Source organism: Strongylocentrotus purpuratus, unplaced genomic scaffold, assembly GCF_000002235.5.
Source record: "Strongylocentrotus purpuratus isolate Spur 01 unplaced genomic scaffold, Spur_5.0 spur5_scaffold_5, whole genome shotgun sequence".
NCBI classification, from domain to species: Eukaryota; Metazoa; Echinodermata; class Echinoidea; order Camarodonta; family Strongylocentrotidae; genus Strongylocentrotus; species Strongylocentrotus purpuratus.
Genome location: NW_022145611.1, coordinates 10,606,959 through 10,626,803, shown reverse-complemented (window position 1 = coordinate 10,626,803; position 19,845 = coordinate 10,606,959). Strand labels below are relative to the sequence as shown.

Here is a 19,845-nt window from a genome sequence, read left to right as displayed (position 1 = left end):
CTGCCTTTAATATATTCTATTCCTTCTTTGAGTGGAACCTTGTTTTTACAAATTTGTTTCTCCTAAATAATCCTTGTTATATGGAATCCCTATGGTGTCGGGAATTCAAAGGGAAAAAATAGATGACAGAGAAGTTGGATACAAAAACCACCTTGTTTAAAACAAGATTGTGTTGTATCATTATTCATTGTAATGTGTTGTGTTTACATATGGCTTTCAATCAGTTGATTCTATAGTTCTCTCCTTTTCATCAAATTTTTACCAGTATTTACTACAGGAGTTAAAGAATCATGTTTTCATTATACTCTCTGATGAAGGTACCAAAAAGTGTATCTCGAACAATCAGACAGATGTCTCAGATAATGAACCTTTGAACCATGTATACCAGTTATTGGAGAAGTAATGAAAGACAAAACCATACAGCATGAGCTACTTTAGATTCAGTCTTAAATTGTTCAGTTGTGAATTACAAGATAAGATAAATGTTCACCATTATCTAGATTGAAGTTTCTTAATTGAATTTTCACATATGAAAGTTGTAACTTTCTTTAGCAAAGAAATGTCATCTCTATTTTGAGTTAAGTCAGGTACCAAATGTAAATATATCCCGACATGTAGATTGAAACGGACATCCATTTTCTTGCCAATACATGTATACTTATTTGTTATTTATGTTTGCAACTCAACATTTGCAAGTAAATGCTTTACTATGTTTCTATGATTGGGATATACATTAAAGCAAAATTTTCTTGAAAATTGAATTTGATGTGCACCACTCATTTTGTGTATAACATGTAGGTATTAATTTACATTGTGATGTGTTACGTATTCAGCAGAGGAAAGATTCCCAATAATGGCGGACTTTGGTAACAGATGTGCATAAACCTGATATTGAAACAAATGTGTGTTTTTCTGGATGCATAGAGTTGGTCTGAGAACGATTGTGTTTATCTTTCTGCAGATATATAGCTGAGCTGATGACAAATTTGTACTTCGTATTTGTATTTTTTCTTTGTCTCATTGTTTATCGGGAATTTTTTTCTTCTTGGTACATCATGCTGATCTATGAATGAATATAATTTTGTTTTGTTTTGTTTTTTCTTGATGCATAAAGTTTGTCTGCGAACATGTGTTTTCTTTGTTGCACATGCATTGTAGTTGGTCTGCAAGCAAATGTTTTTCATGCTGCATATGGTTGGTGTGAAAACATGTTTGTCTTAGGGGTGTTTCATCAAGTCTTAAATTTGATCTTAAAATCGAAATCAATTTTAGTTGGTGAAACATGCCCCTGCGACATGTACATGCAGTGTCTACATATGACAATTCCTTTTTTTTTGTAAGTGTGTGCATATAGTTAGCCTGACACCATTATAAGTACATGTAATCAGTTATCTTTAGATAACATGGAAACCTATAGGAAGACAACATATGTTTGAGTTTACTTATCCAGCATGTCAAATCTATCTTCTTTAATTCTTTATTTATGCCACGTTGTATTTATTGTAAGAATGAACATACATTGGCGGGCAAGCAGAAGTGCGATGACTTGGGTAAAGTGCTTAGAGACGTTGTTGATGTATAAACGCAGAATTGTTAATATTATAAAAGTAAGAAAATGTTGTGGAAAGGCAAATGTGTTGTAAACTGAGTTTTGCTGTTTTCTGAATTATCACCATTACTGATGCATACAAGTTTTCTGGTCTGGTTCACTCAGAAAGTAAAAACATTGATAATTCTAAACAATAGTATACAAATATTCCTTAAAGATATGCGTTAAAACTTCAGCTAGGTATGGTTTATGGTTTTTAGTTATCAATACTGTACAACAAATCATTTGAAAACAGAACAAAAGTCGGTAGTGCTAGCCTGAGGGAAATACTGATTAGAATCACATTATTGCTTTTTGGGTGTCATACCTGGGCCCTGTTTCATGCTTCTTTTTTTTAAATACTAAAAAGTCACAGTAAGTGATGTTAGCTACTGCATTAGATTGGCTGAGAGCAATTTTTTTAATTCAACAATGACTTAATGATAAACAAAGTTTTAAGTTTAAGGTTAACCAGTATCTTTGGTAAATATTCCTCCCTTCCTAAGGTTATCCTTTTTAGAGAGACGCTGTGACAGTCACATCTGTTTATCTGGATACTTTTTTATCTAGATTAATTTTATCTTCTGTAATCTGATTGCTCTTGTGGTAATTTTTCCAGCTGTAATATTAGGTAAAACTGTATTGGGGGTATGAACTGTCCACTAAGTCATAAAGAAATTATTTGTAATGACGTACTCTATTATATATTTCCTTAATCGATTTATTGCATGTTATCATTATAGAAGTAGTAGTAGCAGTAGTAGCATCAGCACCAGCAGTAGTAGTTGTAGTAGTAGTAGTAGTAGTAGTAGTAGTAGTAGTAGTATAGGGACCACAGAGTACTTTTTTTATATGGGGGAGGCGGGGTGCTGAACATGCCCGGAGGCTCAGTTCTAGAAGAAATTGGGGGATGATTTATGTTGCAATGTGCTTCTGTTGCAATTTTTTCTCGGTGGGGGGGGGGGGGGGGGAGGGGGGGGGGCGTGGAGTCGAGACCCAGGAACACAACATTGCATGGTTGGCGATTTCCCTAAGAAATACTGGGGAATAACAGAAATATGTGTACAGTAGGGGCCAGTGAAGTACAATTTCAAATGACAAACATAGCAATGCCTTTCATCTAACTTAACTTCAAATTTCAATAAGACTTCAAGTTATTCTAAAGATTTCTCAAAAGTTAAATTGCTTATTTGTATATTATATTCAATTTACAGACACAGATTGTAAGACACAACCTCCTATAACAGCTTATTATTTTTAGCTTTATGATAAATATTCATTGAAGCATATATGTTTGGATGGTACCAGAACCATTGTCAAAAGAAGCCTGACCGTATGATCCACAATGTTATACTTTACTAGAATTCATCATATTGTATATATATATATATATATCAAGAACATTTCGATTTATTAGCTATTGCTAGCAATCTCCTGGTAGTACAAACATGGGTGAAATACAAGCAAGAAAATGTGTATTACGTAGTTTCATCACTTTCGATGACCGTCCCTTTCTTCATTCTCTCAATGGTGTAAGGCAGCTTCAAATCGTTAATTTAGACACTTTGGTATATAGGGCCAATTGAAACTCGTTTTTTCACATTATCAAGCCTGTGTCTTTGTAAAGATGATACACAAAGAATAACAAGACCTGCAATGAGGGGCTTTACATGTTGTTGTATTGTGCGAGGGAGCGGAGCGATCGAGCTCTAGAGAAACCTATAGCCAAATTATTGTATAAATCTGTGGTATGTATTGACAAAAGAAGAAGAACTGTAACACCAGCCCCCTTCCACCGTAGTAGTATATACCTCAGTTATGACATTCAAACAAAACACAATCGCAAGGACTTTCGAAGAATTAACTCTAAATGTCATATCGTATTGCCCGGCGTATAGAAATCATGCTATGTGATAGTATGTGATACTGCTCTGTTCGCATGTTTCAAAGGTGACGCAAACCTTAATTGTGGTTGTGACAGTAATATAATTTTTGATACTGTTGTGCCATTTAGTACGTATACAAAAAGTGTACCCAACTTTGGTAGCTCCTAATTAAAAAGTGATAACCAATATGAGTTAAATTCAATCTTGAAAAGTAACTTGTTTTCTGTCCAATGACCTTTTCATATATTTCTGCCACGGTTGACCGAGCACTAGGGTCTTTACAAAGTTTGGTCAAACTAACTTCTTGTTTCATGATATCTAAGTTCCCTCCGGACCAGGGGCGGCGATCCGGGGGGGGGGGGGGGAGACGGGGGGACACGTCCCCCCCCCCCCCCTCAATTTTTTTTAGGAGGATCGTCCCCCCTCAAAAAATAAGGATTTCGAATACTGACTAAAGACTGCAACACACTTTTAGGCTCTGGAGGGCCCAAGAGTGCAGCGTTTAAACAAATACAAATGCAGACATCTTCTCACTCGGTAGCTACGCTACCTCGCATAATATCCTATGCGATGTAATGTATGCCAAGAAAATTGAAGTGTGAAAAAAGTATATTGCTTGTTTTTATACTGTAGTTTTGCTATATGGACTGTAATTTTGTAATACAACAAAACCTTGAGGGGGTAGTCACTTCCGTTACCTTCACCCCCTTTCATTCACTATTGCTCCCTCGCACTTGCGTACTGATTTTTTTTTTTGGGGGGGGGGCTTTGGGGGCAGTTCCCCCCGAATGAAATTCAAATGTGGTTTATTTCCAATATGATGCCAGTGATTTACAAATGTTGCTAAAATGGCATGATTTTCCCCTGAGCTTCCGGAGCTCTGCCCCCTGGACCCCATCAAGGGCCCTAAGGTGGCCCCTAGATGCTCATCTGAACGTAATTGAATGCCTAAAACCCCTGAGCTTCTAGGGGCTCTGCCCCCTGTACCCCACTCCAATGAGTGACCTGCATGCCATTGTTACAAATAAGGTATCAAAATATGCTCATCTGACCTTAATAAATGCCTAACACCCCTGAGCTTTGACACCCGCCGGGGCTTTGCCCCTGGACCCCACGCCAATTTACGCTCCAATCTGCTTTGCTTTGCTCTACCTGATCTTAAATACTTTAGCCCCCTCCCCCCCCCCCCCCCCCTACTTTGAAAAACGTTCCCAGTGCATGCGTTACATGTAAGAGTGGTGGTGATGTGGATTTTTTTCTACCCAAAACGTTTTTGCTCATTACGCCACTGCTCCCTCGTCCCTCACATTTCGTCCGCCCCCCCCCCCCCACCCCCGGTCATGAAAAGAAATCGCCGCCCCTGCTTCGGACACTGTCTTGTCCGTTGTGCCATTTCACACGCGTAAGGAGCATACATAAAGTGTTTATATCGAATAGCGAATGAAAACAAGGTTACTAAACCCAATTGAAGAAAATAACACATATAATGATATGAAATATGAAAGACATTGACAGTAGACTGTCATAAAGAAGATAACGTCCCAAATAAATGTTATACATTTAGTATCACTCAATGAGAAGGGTTACCTTAAACAAGGGATGCGAATGAATTCAAGATTGTTATCATCATAACGAATAGAATATCATAAATTTTGTTTGATTTCCTTGAGCTTTATTTATTTATTTATTTCTAATCTTTTGACAGGGTAGCCCATTCACCTACAAGTAGTGGTCTTCCATGGGGCCCTGCATAAACATGAACATATTTACATCGTTTATAACGTTTATACAAAAACAGTAAAAAAAAAAAAATAATAATACTCATAATAATAGCTTGAGTTATTATTAACACCATTTATCTTCAACCGCCTAATAGTTAATATCAATAATAAAGGGAGCAACTGTTTATGTAATGAGATAACCCACATATAATGGCTTTTGACCGACATTCATTGCTTCAGCCCAAACGAATTGGAACAAGAGGATTTTGACAATACTTTTTGAAAAGTCATCCGTGGCAGCACAATTATAAATATAGTATCATTAGACAGAGTATTAGTTACCCTTTAACTTAAAATATGATTCTAGGTCATTAAGGTTATACTTTTTTAATTAGAAGCTATCGAAGTTGGGTACACTTTTTTAAATTCGCACTGTACATGTTGATTTTGGCCGAAAAGTTCGATGCGTCACTTGGCATATAGAAATCTATTTTAAATTAATTAATCTATCCTTTCAGCAGATGGTCATAATCTATAGATAAAAACAAAGCTGTCACTATTGGTCAGCGAGGGTGACGTCATAATTAACAGCGTGTATCTATAAATGATCAGACCACTTCTGATACTGGTTATTTTTCGACACAACGTTGATCAGAATGAGGGTCACTCTTGGTCTCTTGGCGGTCATTTTGACCGTCTGCTCAGCTTTACCGGTCAGCCGCAAAGTCCGTTATGACAGGTAAGGCCTATGCCCGTTGCACACAAGGCGTTATTTGCCTGACGTAAGACTGCGTCAGAGATTAGCGCAATCTTTGATGCGCCATTTTCATGGGATTGATACAGTACTAAATTGGAACGTAACATTAACAGCGCAAGCGTTGCTTTAAATATTGTTAGTTCATCCACGGGCTTGATTACCGCAGGTATTGACGTATTGTGTGTAGAGGCATGATAATGTACCTTTGCAATGATATACGGTGCGCCATTTTCTTTTGCAGCATCCAGCAAAAGTGAGTAAACCATTGAATTAAGTTGATATTCCGATGTAACTTTGTACAACGTTTTATCAAAACAAGTCTTGAAGCGGTGATAACATTCTGTGAAATGGCACGAAATAGTGGCTACAAAAATAAGAAAAGTGAGTACTCCAATGAACAGTGAAGCATTATATATAATATTGAAAATTTGTAATGACTATTCAGTGTAGAATTGATCAATATTGCCTTAGTTGATTGAATCATGTTTCACTCCTCGGAAACGATTTTTAAGAAGGGCTCTGAAATTGACACATTCTGCGCCAGTTTGTGTGTTCTACAAGGTCCCACATCATGAACGTTTATTTGGGTTAGATTAGGTGGCATGCGAGCCATCTTCACATTATTCTCCTTCAACTTCTTCAGAAAGGGATCGTTTGCTTAGAACAAAACTAGGAATCACTTTCTTTTTGAAAGACAGCTTTTTGAGGAGCCCCTTGGTCAACGAGGGCAAATTATTTTCCTTCAGGATAAATAAGTACAACGTAGTATTGACAGATAATCCAGACACAAAATAATTGTTTGTGACTGTACATATTACGAAATGTCGTTTATACTCTCTGTACTTTGGCTCATTTTTTAATAACACCTTTGATATCGTTGCAATAGGTTTGAAACATTGTTAAGGGTGTTCTTTTTCAATACTATGTTGCAAAGCTCTTTTTTATTCATCAAAACTCACCATCAACACCACTATCATTACCACTATCATCATCATCATCATCACCACCACTAACACCAACGCCATCATTACAACCACCCCCACCATCCTCAGTACGACAATCATCGCCATCATCACTACCACCATCATCACCTCTATATACACCACCCATTCATCATAATCATCACTGTTTAGTTAATATCCTCGTCATCACCACCACCCCACCATAAAGTCCACCACCACCACCATCACCATTACACGTATAAATATTATTTCACCATCATCACCACTAACTAGAACACCACCAACACCACCACCATCACATCGCCACCATAACCACCATCTCTACCACCACCATCATCATCATTACCTCTAACTCCATCACGTAATCATCATTATCATTACTGTTATCGTCGTCACCATCTTCATCATCATCACCATTACTACCATCACCATCATCACCACCATTACTAGTATAAATATTAGTTCACCATCATCATCACTAACACCAACACCATCATTATAACCACCACCACCATCACCACCACCATTACCATCATCAGCACCGTCATCCCCGCCATCATTACCACCATCGTCACCATCGTCACCATCATCGTGGTTCAAGCATTCGCTTCGGGCTTGAGATTACACAAAAAATGGCAACTTTAAACTGGATGCTGATAAAGTAATTCCCTCTTCTTCTTCTATATGTACAGCTACAAAGTGTACCGTGTGACTCCCCGTACTCAGGAGGAGTTAGCATGGATGGAAGAAGTAGCTGACAGGTGGGCAATGGTAAGAATGCCGGCACAGCAACGTGCAGGTCAACATTTATCAAATGCCACAAGAAGTAATCACATAATGTTTTAATCACTGTACTCCATCATTATTATGTACTGCATTATCAGAAGGGAAAACAAACAATCGGGATGCAGAGCTCCATTATTCATTGGTTCAAGTGATTCCTTTTTAACAAAGACAACCGTGATAATACGATCGTGAAGACATTCGAAAATCCACTCGAGGGTAATTTTGATACATTACTGTATATATCCATAGAAATTTTGTTGGGATTATACGTAAGACATCATTGTTATGTTCACACATTTCATCAATAGTGATAGACAAGGCTAATCAAATTGCCTTAAGTTTACTTTTCAAAAGTCTTACAACATATTTATTGCAAGAAATAAAGAGAAAAAAGAAAGGTCACTTTTTTTTTTGCCTACCAATCCTAAAATTTGAACATTAAAAGAACGGATTTTTTAATTTCAGTTGTATTTGTGCATTTGTCATAATTTAAGATTATACATTATAACTTACGGTGAAGAAATATTTTTCCAATGCCTTAAAGGTAATACAAAGTTTTGGGAAATTTTGAAAATTGGGTGGATAGTGAATCTTTACAATTTTGATATATTTGGATGCCCCTGTGGATGTATTAAAAGCACTAAAAAGATTAGCCCCTAAAACACTTCTGTTTTCGAGAAAAATTGAATATAAAAATTTGTGCTCCCGGTAAATTTTGATAAATTTCAAATAGCGCCTATGGTAGCTGCGACCATGAAAATCTCATATGTAGTTGTGATATATAATTTCCAAACGGAAATAGCTAATCGGTCGTTTTTACTCAAGAAATATTATTTCATAGCTAAATTAGTATCTTGACCTTGAGAGGGAGCTATACAACATAAAGATTTTTTTTTTTATAATTTCATAACTTTAGACTCGATTTCAACCGCGACAACGATCAATGGATATTGTAGGAACGCATATGCTTCCAATATGTTAATTTGAACCAAATTTATGACCCCATACCAAAAATTTGTAATACCTTTAAAAATAAACATTAAAAAGTCTAATTTATGTGAATTTCGCATTGACATTAATGATCATGGAGTTGAAAGGGCTTAGGTCAAAAGGGTGCAGGGGAAGGGGTCTCAAAACAATGTCCGCGTCGAAAAACAGGACGATAATTGGCAACGGGGTTTCCTAAAATCTTCAGATTCAGGCAGCGTGTGTTTTGATGACAAGTAAAAATTTTACCACAATAAAAGTTTTTTTTCGAGGTTGCTCGCTCACTTGTGCAATTATGTAGATATGATAGGAAGGGGCGACGAAATACCTAAATACGCCACTGCACTAACATAGCTGACTCGTATTCCATAACTCCCACTTTGTACTATCTTAACCATGTTAACACTTGAAATTAAGGTACGTGTAAAAACACGTAATTTTGTATAATATAAAACTTACATGTGGACTGTCAAAGATATTGTTTGAAAACCCCTGTTCAATAACGGATTAAGACTATTAAAAAATAATAATTTCGAGTAAAAATTTCAATTGATGTCTCTCTTCTCTTCTCTTCTCTTCTTTTCCCTTCCCTTCTCTTCTCTCCTCTCCTCTCTTCGCTTCTCCTCTCTCCTCTTCTCTTCTCTTCTTTCGGCTTCTATAACTCTTCACTTCTCTAATCTTATTATCTCTCCTCTCCTCTCCTCCCCCTCTATTTGCCTCTCCCCTCCCTTCTTCTCTCTTCTCCTCTTCTTTTGACTCTTCTATTCTCTTTTTCCCTCTTATCTTTCTCATTTCAGCTTGATTTCTGGAAGCGCCCGTCGAAGGTTGGACGGCCCGTCGACGTGATGGTCTCCCCCGCCCAGCAGTTGAGCTTCGTTAGCTCCGCGAGCCGCCCTGGACTCTTTATCGAGACTTGGGTAATTAAAAGCGATCACCATTTTGAAATGAGGGGGGGGGGGTGGGGAGGGGTCGAAACCTTTTGCCGACAACTTAGCCAAATTTCGTTTTAAGCAAGCACTAAAAGATATAATAAGAAAAAAAGGTCAGTCGCAAGATTTAACCTGAAGTGACAAGAGGAGGACACATTTTTAGACTTGTATGATCAGTGAATGTTATATCTATCCGCTTGCTTTAAACTTATACTTGTTTCTTGTAGATCTCCAACGTCCAGGATGTGATCGACCGAGAGGCAGCCGAGATGGTCAGTTCTAAGAACGACTTTGATGCGGCTGCTTTCGACTATAACAATTACCACACCTACGAAGAGGTAAAGATTCAACAAAACCATCACGTAACGGGGCGGGGCTGAGGGTCGTCCCATACCCATCAAAATAATGGGAGGAGACAAGGTGAAATCATAGGAAAGTTAAATCTTAAATGCCATTATGTAGTGCGATATGGCTAACTCTCCCATGTTCACTACTGCCACGCCCATTTACGAAACTACTTTTCAAGGGATAATTTGGAAAGTCCTATTTCCATAGCGGATATAAAGGTCCATGTTGTACATAGTAACCCCTGCGACGCCAAATTCGGCCACACCCATTGATAAATTATCTATATTTTAAAAGTCTAATGTGTAAATAACAAACCCTATTCCACGCCCATTCATGAAATTACCAGGGCCAATAAATACCACCACCACTCCTTAAACTGTTTTGCATAATTCCCCGCGTTTCATTGATTATACATGACTGTTTCTTCTTTTCTAATTATTTACCTTTTTATGTACCTTTCTCTTTCCTTCATTTTTATGTCTTACAATTTTATATCAACAATTCCCTATTTTTCACTTTTCTTTTCACTCCGCTTTTTCTCCCTCCCTTTCTTTGATGTTCATTATTCCTTCGTCATTTTCTCAATATTGTCTCGTCCTGTCATAATTTCTTTATCTGTTTTTGTTATATTTATCTTTTCAGATCTTTGCTTGGATGAATGACTTTGCCTCCTCTCACCCTGGTGTCAGCATGATCCAGGTCACTACCACTTACGAGGGAGAAGCCGTTTACGGACTAAGGGTAAACTTTGCGTCGTCATCATCACGATCTAGAAGGAGGTCTCCTTTTTTGTTTTTGTTAAGAGACCCATTACCAGTGGCTGGGGCGTGACTGTCCCGTGCCCCTTCACCCTCTTGAAGCCCAGTTGGCATCTTCTATAACGCACACAACCCCCTCCCCCCAAAGAGTAATATTCGTAATTTTATTCCCCCTTCCCCTTACAAAATGGATCCGCAACTATCTCCTATTGAATGTTACTTTTTTTTAGGAATGAAGGTTCCTTTCAGAATATTCAAAACCACTTGTAGAAACCGTTATATAGCTTTAGAAAACACTTTGAAGGAAGGGTAAATCATGATAAAACATTAACCCTCCTCTCCTCTCTTTAACGCCGCCTCTGCCCCCTTTCGCAACCCAATTGGCATACCTTAAGTGCACAACTAAATATTTACCCCTCTTTACTTTGTAATCGTTAAAAATTGTGTGTCTCCCCTTAAAATCAAAAATCCTGATGCCTCCTCGTTTTCGACAACACTTTCCTCATAACACATAAACATCTGTCTGTTATCACACCGAACAGATCGCGAAGTCACCATCTGCAACGAACGTGGCTTACATCCAGGGAGGCATCCACGCCCGCGAATGGGTCAGCCCAGCTACAGTCATCAACCTCATCAAAAATGTATGTGATCCCATGCAGTAGCCGTATATATATATATATATATATATATATATATATGTCTTGCTTTTTTCAGTTGAAGTATTGCTTTAGTCGAGTATTGGAGATTATTCCACCCCACCTCTTCATCCAAAAAAAAATGGAATTAATTAATGTATTGTAAGGAGTGTACGAATGCGTTTTCTCCCCCCCCCCCCCCCCATATCCTGGGAGATGTTAAAATGTTGTTAAAATGTGGACAGAATTATTACTCTATTTTTTCTGTTATAGTTAAATATTAACCAAATGTCACTCACATTGACCGTTAATTGTTTAATTTACCCAATAAGCTTGGCGCACGATGGGTTCCATCAGTTTATATTTGTTTTGCATGCACAATGACCAAAATGAAACTTTAAAATATTTCATTTAATTTTCTGTTACTGTATTAAACTGTTCTTTTTACTGTGATATTTCTGAACATTTTGTCCCTCGTAGATTATAAAGGACGTACATAAATTTCAACAAAAAAATCATGTATCTTTCCCTTTCATTATATTGTAGTTTTTTTAAGATTTTACGTCTGTTTTCTTTCTCACGTTCTTGTTAATCTTTCCCTTTTCCGCCCTTTTTCTTTCTTTATACATCTTTATATCTCTCTCTCTCTCTCTCTCTCTCTCTCTCCCTTCCTCTTTCTACCTCTCCCATCTTTATCTCTCATCTTCCCATCTTTCTCCTCCTATTACAGTACATAGATAACTACGGCAGTGATGATACGGTGACGAGCATGTTGGATAACTTTGTGTGGATCATTGTACCCGTCTACAACATCGATGGATACAAGTTCAGCCACACCGTGAGTATGAAGAGAGAGAAAGACAGAGACAGATACAGAGAAAAAAGAGAGTGGGGAGGGAGAGAGAGAGAGAGAGAGGGGAGAGAGAGAGAGAGAGAGACACACACACACACACACACAAATTGATTAAACAAATGAAATTGTTAGATTGAATATTTCCTAAATAAGCAACTTGAATGAAGGCTTTCACCAACACCATTCAACATGTATTTAAATCATTTCATCTGTATAACAATTAAAGTGCACTGTAAAAAAAGAATTTGTTCATTGGTAATTTTTACGTATTTTTTCCATGTAAAATTTACTTGAAAACATTAGTTTTGCCACTTACGCACTAAATTTAAGTCTTGCTAACTCAAACTTTCAATTTAGTAGAACATACGTGGAATATTTAAGTAAAATCAAATACATAAGAACTTTAAGTAATTTCAGCTTGTATTAATTTAGTAATTTTAACTCAAAATCAGAAATTATACGTATTACTCAAACAATTTATGTTGATTATTCTTATCTTTTTAAAGTAAGGACCGATGCAGTGCGTAATAGAAAATATTTACATAATTTATGAATATTCATTAAGACCAAATTAAACTCTTTTTTAAATAAAACAATTCTTTTTTGTGGTTGAATGAAAATTTAACGACTTTAAAACATTTACTAATTCATTTAACATGGCTAAGCAAAGACAAGACAATTTTTAATTGTTACCCAGTTCAAAACAAATCAAAACTTGATATTTCAGGAAATTGTCAACCAATTTTCCTTTTAAGATGCTACGATCAAGTATATATAAAATTTGGAGCCTTTAAATATGTGTCGAATTGAAGCGTATGTAATAGTTTGTGATGGTGGTAGATATATATATATATATATATATATATATATATATATATATATACGGTTAAATCTTAAATAGAAGTAGTGTTTGTGATTAGTGATTAATCTTAAATAGTAGTGAATGATTAGTGGATGTTACTTGTTGGATTAGATGGGTACCAAATCGTGCAATATGTAATCCTATCATAGCTTTTTTTTTAATTATCTAAAATGATTACAATACTTAAATTATTTACGTTAATGTAACTCGATTTAACTGAGTAAAAATGTATTCAGCAAAATAAGTAAATTCTACTTAAGATGCCGTAGGTAATATTTACTTAATAAAAATAAGGCAATTCTTTTCCTCAATTTTATTGAGTTATTTCGACTATTATTTTTTTACAGTGTGTGCACGATTTTGGCGTGAAGATATTCCATGGCACCCGTTGCGTCATTTGCTGACTTAGGATTGCGTTACCGCCATGGCACCCGTTGCGTCATTTGCTGACTTAGGACTGCTTTACCGATAGGCGCAGTCGTCAATGCGCAATGTGAGAGTGAAAACGTACAAAAAGCTTGGAATTTTATAACGCAAAATGAATAGCAATATATTGCTTTGTATTATTACCTGCGCTTTTGCAAATTTCTTATTTACTTGAATAGCGTAGTTGAAATAACGGCCCGGGCTGAACAGACATAAGATAATTACTTATTCAGAAATTTAATCTACCAGTTCCGTTTACTTTTGTCATCAAAGATTGTTGAAAGATGTGTGTTAAAGTTTGCTTCTTTGTAACTAGCGGTGCAAAAATTAATTTTTAAAAAGCCTACGCATAATATAAATCATGATACAAACGAATTGAAGGTTGAAAGGTACGCTTTCGGTTAGGGCTTTCTGCCTTTGAGAAGAAAAAAAAAATTATACTGTATTGTTTTTGTTTTTTTCGTTGACAGGACGATCGTATGTGGCGCAAGAATCGCAACCCCAACGTAGGAGGCTGCGCTGGAGTCGATCTGAACCGCAACTATGACTTCGAGTGGGGAGGTAGGAGGATTGTAGGAACATTTATTTATCTAACAACTTACTGGAGCCATTAATCGGTCATCTTCTCAGTACACTATATAATACTGAATGTTCCACTTACCTTTTCATTATTTCGTTCGCTTCTCTTTCCTGTAATTTTGTTATCAAGCATTACAATTTCTTGTTTTAGCCTCCATTGCACTCGTGAATTCACCTTAATTTTCTTTGCGTTCTGTTCCCCCAGACTTTCTCTCTCTCGTCATGTCATTCTCTCTCTCGTCATGTCATTCTCTCTCTCGTCATGTCATTCTTTTCGCATTTCACGTCTCTGTTCTGTTCAGTCTCCTAGAATTACCCGCGGAAAAAATCTTAAATCAAATACTGTGCTTTAAACCCTATTCTCCTTTGGATGCAGAGATTTCATTAAAGTTGTTAGGTATGTTACTGAAGTTAATCTTTGGAAAAAAGTTATATGTGGCAAAAAAAAAACTGAAAACTGAGGAAGAAATTTTTCGGAAATTAAATCATTGCTACTGCTTTCGTCTTTTTGCGTTTCCTGTCCAGATATTGAAAAGAATGTAGATTGTAATTTTATCATTTACACCAACCAATGATCTTAAAACTTAAGGGTATTACAAAGTTTTGGGAAATGTTGAAAATTGGGTGGATAGTCATTCTTTACAATTTGGATATATTTGGATGCCCCTGTGGATGTATTATAAGCACTAGAAAAATTAGCCTCTAAAACACTTCAGCTTTCGAGAAAAATTGAATATAAACATTTACCGGTGCTCCCGGTAAATTTTGATAAATTTCAAATACGGCCGTACAAGGGTAGCTGCGACCATGAAAATCTCAGAATATGTAGATATGATATATTACTTCCAAACGAGAATAGCAAATTGGTCGATTTTAGTCAAGAAACATTGTTTTATAGCTTAATTTATATCTTGACCTTTAGAGGGAGCTATACAACAACAAGAGTGTATTATTTGCAGTTTCATAACTTTAGATCGATTTCAACCGCGACAACGATCACTGAATATTATAGGATCGCATATGCTTCCAATATTTTAATTTGAACCAAATTCATGACCCCATACCAAAACTTTGTATTACCTTTAAACTTAAAAATTGTTTTTTAATAAAAAGTTGGAAGAAAAAAAGAAAAGAAAAAGAAAATAGCAAGTGTGTGCGTCTGGTTTGTGCAAATGAAAATAGGTTTCCGATTCGGTTTTTCATGAACTGGTCTTCTTAAAATAAGTTATAAAAACAAACAATTTAATTAAGACCCATAACATGTTTATGAATATTTGGATAATAAATATTATTTATGGAGGCTTTGAATGAATAAAGAAATGTAGAGTGTTTAATATTGTCAGGTAAAGCATTCCAAATATCCGTACCATGATGGTGTCTTATCGGTGTATAAGCCATAATTATTTGCGGGTTGGTTAAATGGAGGTCGGATGAGTGTCGTGTAGGATATAAATATATATATCAATATTGTACGCAACAATATTTCGAAATATTAATGGACTAGTATTAATCCAAAATGTTTACATGAAGATTGCAGTTTGAACATGTGAATATCAGCAACTTTTAACGTTTTTAGTTCATAAAATATTGGATCAGTATGCCATTGGGCTATACTAATGTGAATGTGTCCAAATACATAGTGTTTCTTTGGGAGACGATATATTGACATTTTACTATTACCCCATGTTATGTTACAATCAAATATAATTATGACAAAATGAATGAATTGTATTTGTAAAGCACAAATACTGACTTTTGTGAAAGAAAATACTTCAATTTGTATAGAATGCGTTTGTCTTTCGAGACTACAAATGTTATTAACATAACTTTTCCAAGTTAAAATTGAATAAATTATTATACCTAAAGAATGTTGTTACTTTTTTTTTCAATTATGGGCATGTCAGCTATATAAATTGTTAATATGAAGTACGTTTTTAGAGTTAATGTTTTTAAAGTAAATGTAATTGTTTCATTAATATTTTGAGAGAGTTTGTGGGATTTGAACAAAGATGATAGTTTAGTTAATTATATTTTGAGTGAAAATTATATAAGTTTTGTTCGCAGATGATGCAATAACCATATCTTTCATATATAATAAAACAGTAAGGGACCTAAGATGGAGCCGTGTGGTACTCCGCACTTAACGGTAGAAATATTAGATACTTATTTAAGAAAAACAAAAATAGAACAGAGATTATGAGTCATAAAAAATAATTCATAATTCAATGGAGATATAATTGCCTTTGTGATCGATAAACTATGTTCATTGTTCCCACCATTCTATCCATCCTCTTCTTCCCTCTCTTATTACCCTCTGTTCTCTCTCTCTCTCTCTCTCTCTCTCTCTCTCTTTTCTCCCTCCCTCCCTCCCTCCTTCCCTCCCTCACTCCCTCTCTCTCTCCCTATCGATTTTGAAATTTATCATTCTTACTACGGTTTTGTTTCATTATTCACTCTTATTCTTTACTTATTTTCTGTTATATGTTACAATGTATTGATGTTTTCGATGATGTTTATACTTTTCAAGTAGTTTGTATCTTCATATGTATTGCATTTGTTTACAGGGCCCCCTGGAAAACAGTACTGTGATTACTGACGGGCTACCCTGTTTAAATAAAACGGAATAAAGAAATGAACTAGATGAAAGAAAGAGGGAGAGATATTTATTTATTTATCATATGTTATCATAGAATATTGCTTCCACTTTACCTTCTATAGGTGCCAGCAAACAGAGGTGTACCCAGGATTATCAGGGCACAGAGCCGCTGAGTGAACCCGAGAACAGCGGCTCCAAGGCTTTCCTGCAAGGCTTTGGTTCAAACCTCAAACTCTTCATTGATTTCCACGCCTATGGCCAGTACTGGCTCTACCCATGGGGTTACACCAGGAGAACCCTTGCACAACCAGATAGAGACGATCAGGTATGACTTCAAGAGGTCCGGCTTTCTCGTTCCTTTTCTAAGAGTTTGATTGAAAGGAAGTGATGGTATGTACCCTTAAAGGATGGCTCTTCAAATGCCCTACATGGTGGCAAGAAAAGTAATGAAAAGTTATGGCATGAGGGCCATATACCCATTTCTTTGTTCATGCCATGTGCTTTTCATCACGATTTTCAAATTTCTTATCAATTTGATGATTCTGAATCCTCACTTTATACATCAATTCTTGTATACTACATGTATTATAATAACCAACCTTTCCAAAGGGATTGCAGAAACTTATTGATTATGCTGTTTCCGTAAAAATACAAATGGTCAAGTAAGATAGAATCCCATAAGTTAGAAATAAAGAGAATATACATGGAATAGGAGATACACAGAATTAAAGTAATTTTCTCCAAAATACTAATTTTCCTCAGCAAACTTCCATTTGAGCATATAATTAATTGCCTTAAGATATGATGTAATTTCCGTCAGAAGGAACACGTCTGATATACAAGGGGCTTCAGTTTCAGTATCATTACAGGGGGTTTGTTCATTTATTTCAGAAAGCTCTAGCCACCGCAGTCGAGAATTCAATCACCTCGATCCATGGCAAAGACTATTTCGTTGGCGAATCAGGACCTGATATGTGTAAGTACATCGTTTCCATAAAAACAAAATCAAAGTTTCTACAATTCTGTAAGTGTCATTTCGTCTGAACTCATCAATTAATCTCTGTCATCTGATTATTCCGATTCTTGATGACATTTCTTGAAGAAGAAAAAAATTGTCACTTTAGCAAATGAGTAAACAGTGATTGCAGGAGCCTGTAACTTGAATGTTTTTAATAATAATAATAATAATAATATATAGATTCTTATATAGCAACACATCGATACATTGAATCATTATCAACAGCTATCATGATCATCATCATCATCATCATCAGAATTATAATTATAATTGCTTGAAAAAGTGCAAAATTATGAGAACTTCGAGGCAAATAAATGATCATCATCAAGTGTGATGATTAAAAATATGTTCCTGTATATTCGTAGCATGATATCATGAAAACAATAATTGTACAATATAAATCTACAGACCATTTTCGTTATCATCATCAGCTTAAGGCTCAAAAAAGAAAAAGATATTCAAGGAATATATTCCTACCAGATACCCATTTACTAGTTCTAAACATGGATGGAGAGTGGCAAATGTAGATTAATATCTTGCCGGAGGATATTAGTACCGGGCTGGGACTCGAATTGCGAATCATGTTACTCACAGTCGAGTGATATTTCCAATTCGCCATGTCACCCGTACTTTATCTCTAATATCAATATCTATATCTCAGACCCCGCAACAGGTGCAAGCGAAGACTTTGGATACGGCTCCCTGGGTGTGAAGTACACCTACGTGGTGGAGCTGAGGGATGAGGGCACTTTCGGGTTCTCGCTCCCCGCCTACCAGATCCAGCCCACCGGTGAGGAGATCTTCGCCGGTATGAAGACACTCGGCAAGCAGCTCGTTGCCGAGTATGCTTAGTGGGGGACGACCGTGATTGCGACTATGACTACCACAACGACCACGGTGCATGGGGGGGGGGGATGGGGCGGAATATTTTGTCTATTTGTTGTTTGGGGGGGGGGTATTTCAGAAATTCGTAAATCTTGAAAGTGGTTGGTTTGGCATAATCGTTAACGTGGGCTTTGATGGGAATGTTAAAAACAAGAGCCATATGGGAATGAATGGATTAAAATGCAAAATGTTGAGAAAATAAAATATCATTAAAAAATCGAATGTTTTGGCAACTGAAATGATTGCCATTGTATTCAGACAAGTCTAAATGAGAGAATGCCAGATGATGATGATTTTGATGATGTTGATGATAGTGGTGGTGATGATGATGATAACAATGACAATGTTGAAGATGACCATGATGTTAACGATTAAGACGATGACGATGGGATGTTGACGATGGTGGCCATTCATGACAATGACAATGAGGATGATGATTAAAGTTATGATCATGACCATGACTATGACAACGCTGATGATTATGATGTGGTGATAATGAAAGGGGTGATGGGAATGATGATGAAAGGGAAAAGAAGAAGAAGAAGAAGAAAATAAGAAAAGGATGATGATGATGATGATCGATGTTGATGATGACTATGAAGATGATAATAACGATCATGATCATGATCATATTAATGTAAATTAGGATGATATTGATGAAGATAATAATCGTCAAGATTAAGATGATGATTGCGTTGATGATGAAGAAGATGGTGGTGATGATGGTGATGATGATGAAGATAATAAATATGATCATGATCATGTCATTGAATATGAGGATGATGGTGATGAATATAATGATAGTCGTGATTAAGATGAAGATTTAGGTGATGATGAAAGAGATGATGAAAGAGATGATGGTGATGATGGTGATGATGTTGATGGTGATTGTCGTGACGATCGATGGTGTTAATGATGAAGATAATAAAGATGATAATGTTTATGAGAGTGGTGGTGATGGTGACGACGATAATGATGATGGTGATATAATGGAGAAAAAGCCATGATGCTGATATATTGCAGATGGCGATGCTAATTAATTCTTTTTGTCATGAATATGTTTTAGAGACGTTAATAGAAGGCTACAAAGAAAAAATGAAGGTACACGTGCGGTTTTTTTTTGTGCTAGCTTATCCCTTTAAACCCTTGCATTATTATCTTTATCAGTTGAGTCTTCAAATATTTATAAAATGCTTGAAATTAAAACAACTGTAATGTTTTATGCCTGAAAATGCTCATTAATACCTAGACGATTTTCACCAACAG

The 19,845-nt window shown here is 36.2% G+C and overlaps 1 protein-coding gene across 1 annotated transcript; it reads left to right on the top strand.

Annotated features, from left to right (window-relative positions):
- The first annotated feature begins 5,829 nt into the window (after window positions 1–5,829).
- LOC589383 (carboxypeptidase B) lies at window positions 5,830–18,818 on the top strand. The gene is made up of 11 exons (XM_789025.5): window positions 5,830–5,934; window positions 7,607–7,685; window positions 9,485–9,604; window positions 9,844–9,954; window positions 10,607–10,705; window positions 11,265–11,366; window positions 12,091–12,198; window positions 13,972–14,062; window positions 16,799–17,001; window positions 17,568–17,652; window positions 18,356–18,818. Exons 1-11 carry the CDS (start codon window positions 5,852–5,854, stop codon window positions 18,544–18,546), a joined length of 1,272 nt encoding a protein of 423 aa, XP_794118.3. The 5' UTR covers window positions 5,830–5,851; the 3' UTR covers window positions 18,547–18,818.
- Window positions 18,819–19,845: the final 1,027 nt, after the last annotated feature.

Bases quoted from the DNA above. Each gene is read 5' to 3' on its own strand.
- LOC589383 (XM_789025.5), top strand. From the start codon at position 5,852: ATGAGGGTCACTCTTGGTCTCTTGGCGGTCATTTTGACCGTCTGCTCA. The intron at 9,955-10,606 runs GTAAAGATTCAA...TTATCTTTTCAG, and splicing joins ATTACCACACCTACGAAGAG to ATCTTTGCTTGGATGAATGA. The intron at 11,367-12,090 runs GTATGTGATCCC...CTCCTATTACAG, and splicing joins TCATCAACCTCATCAAAAAT to TACATAGATAACTACGGCAG.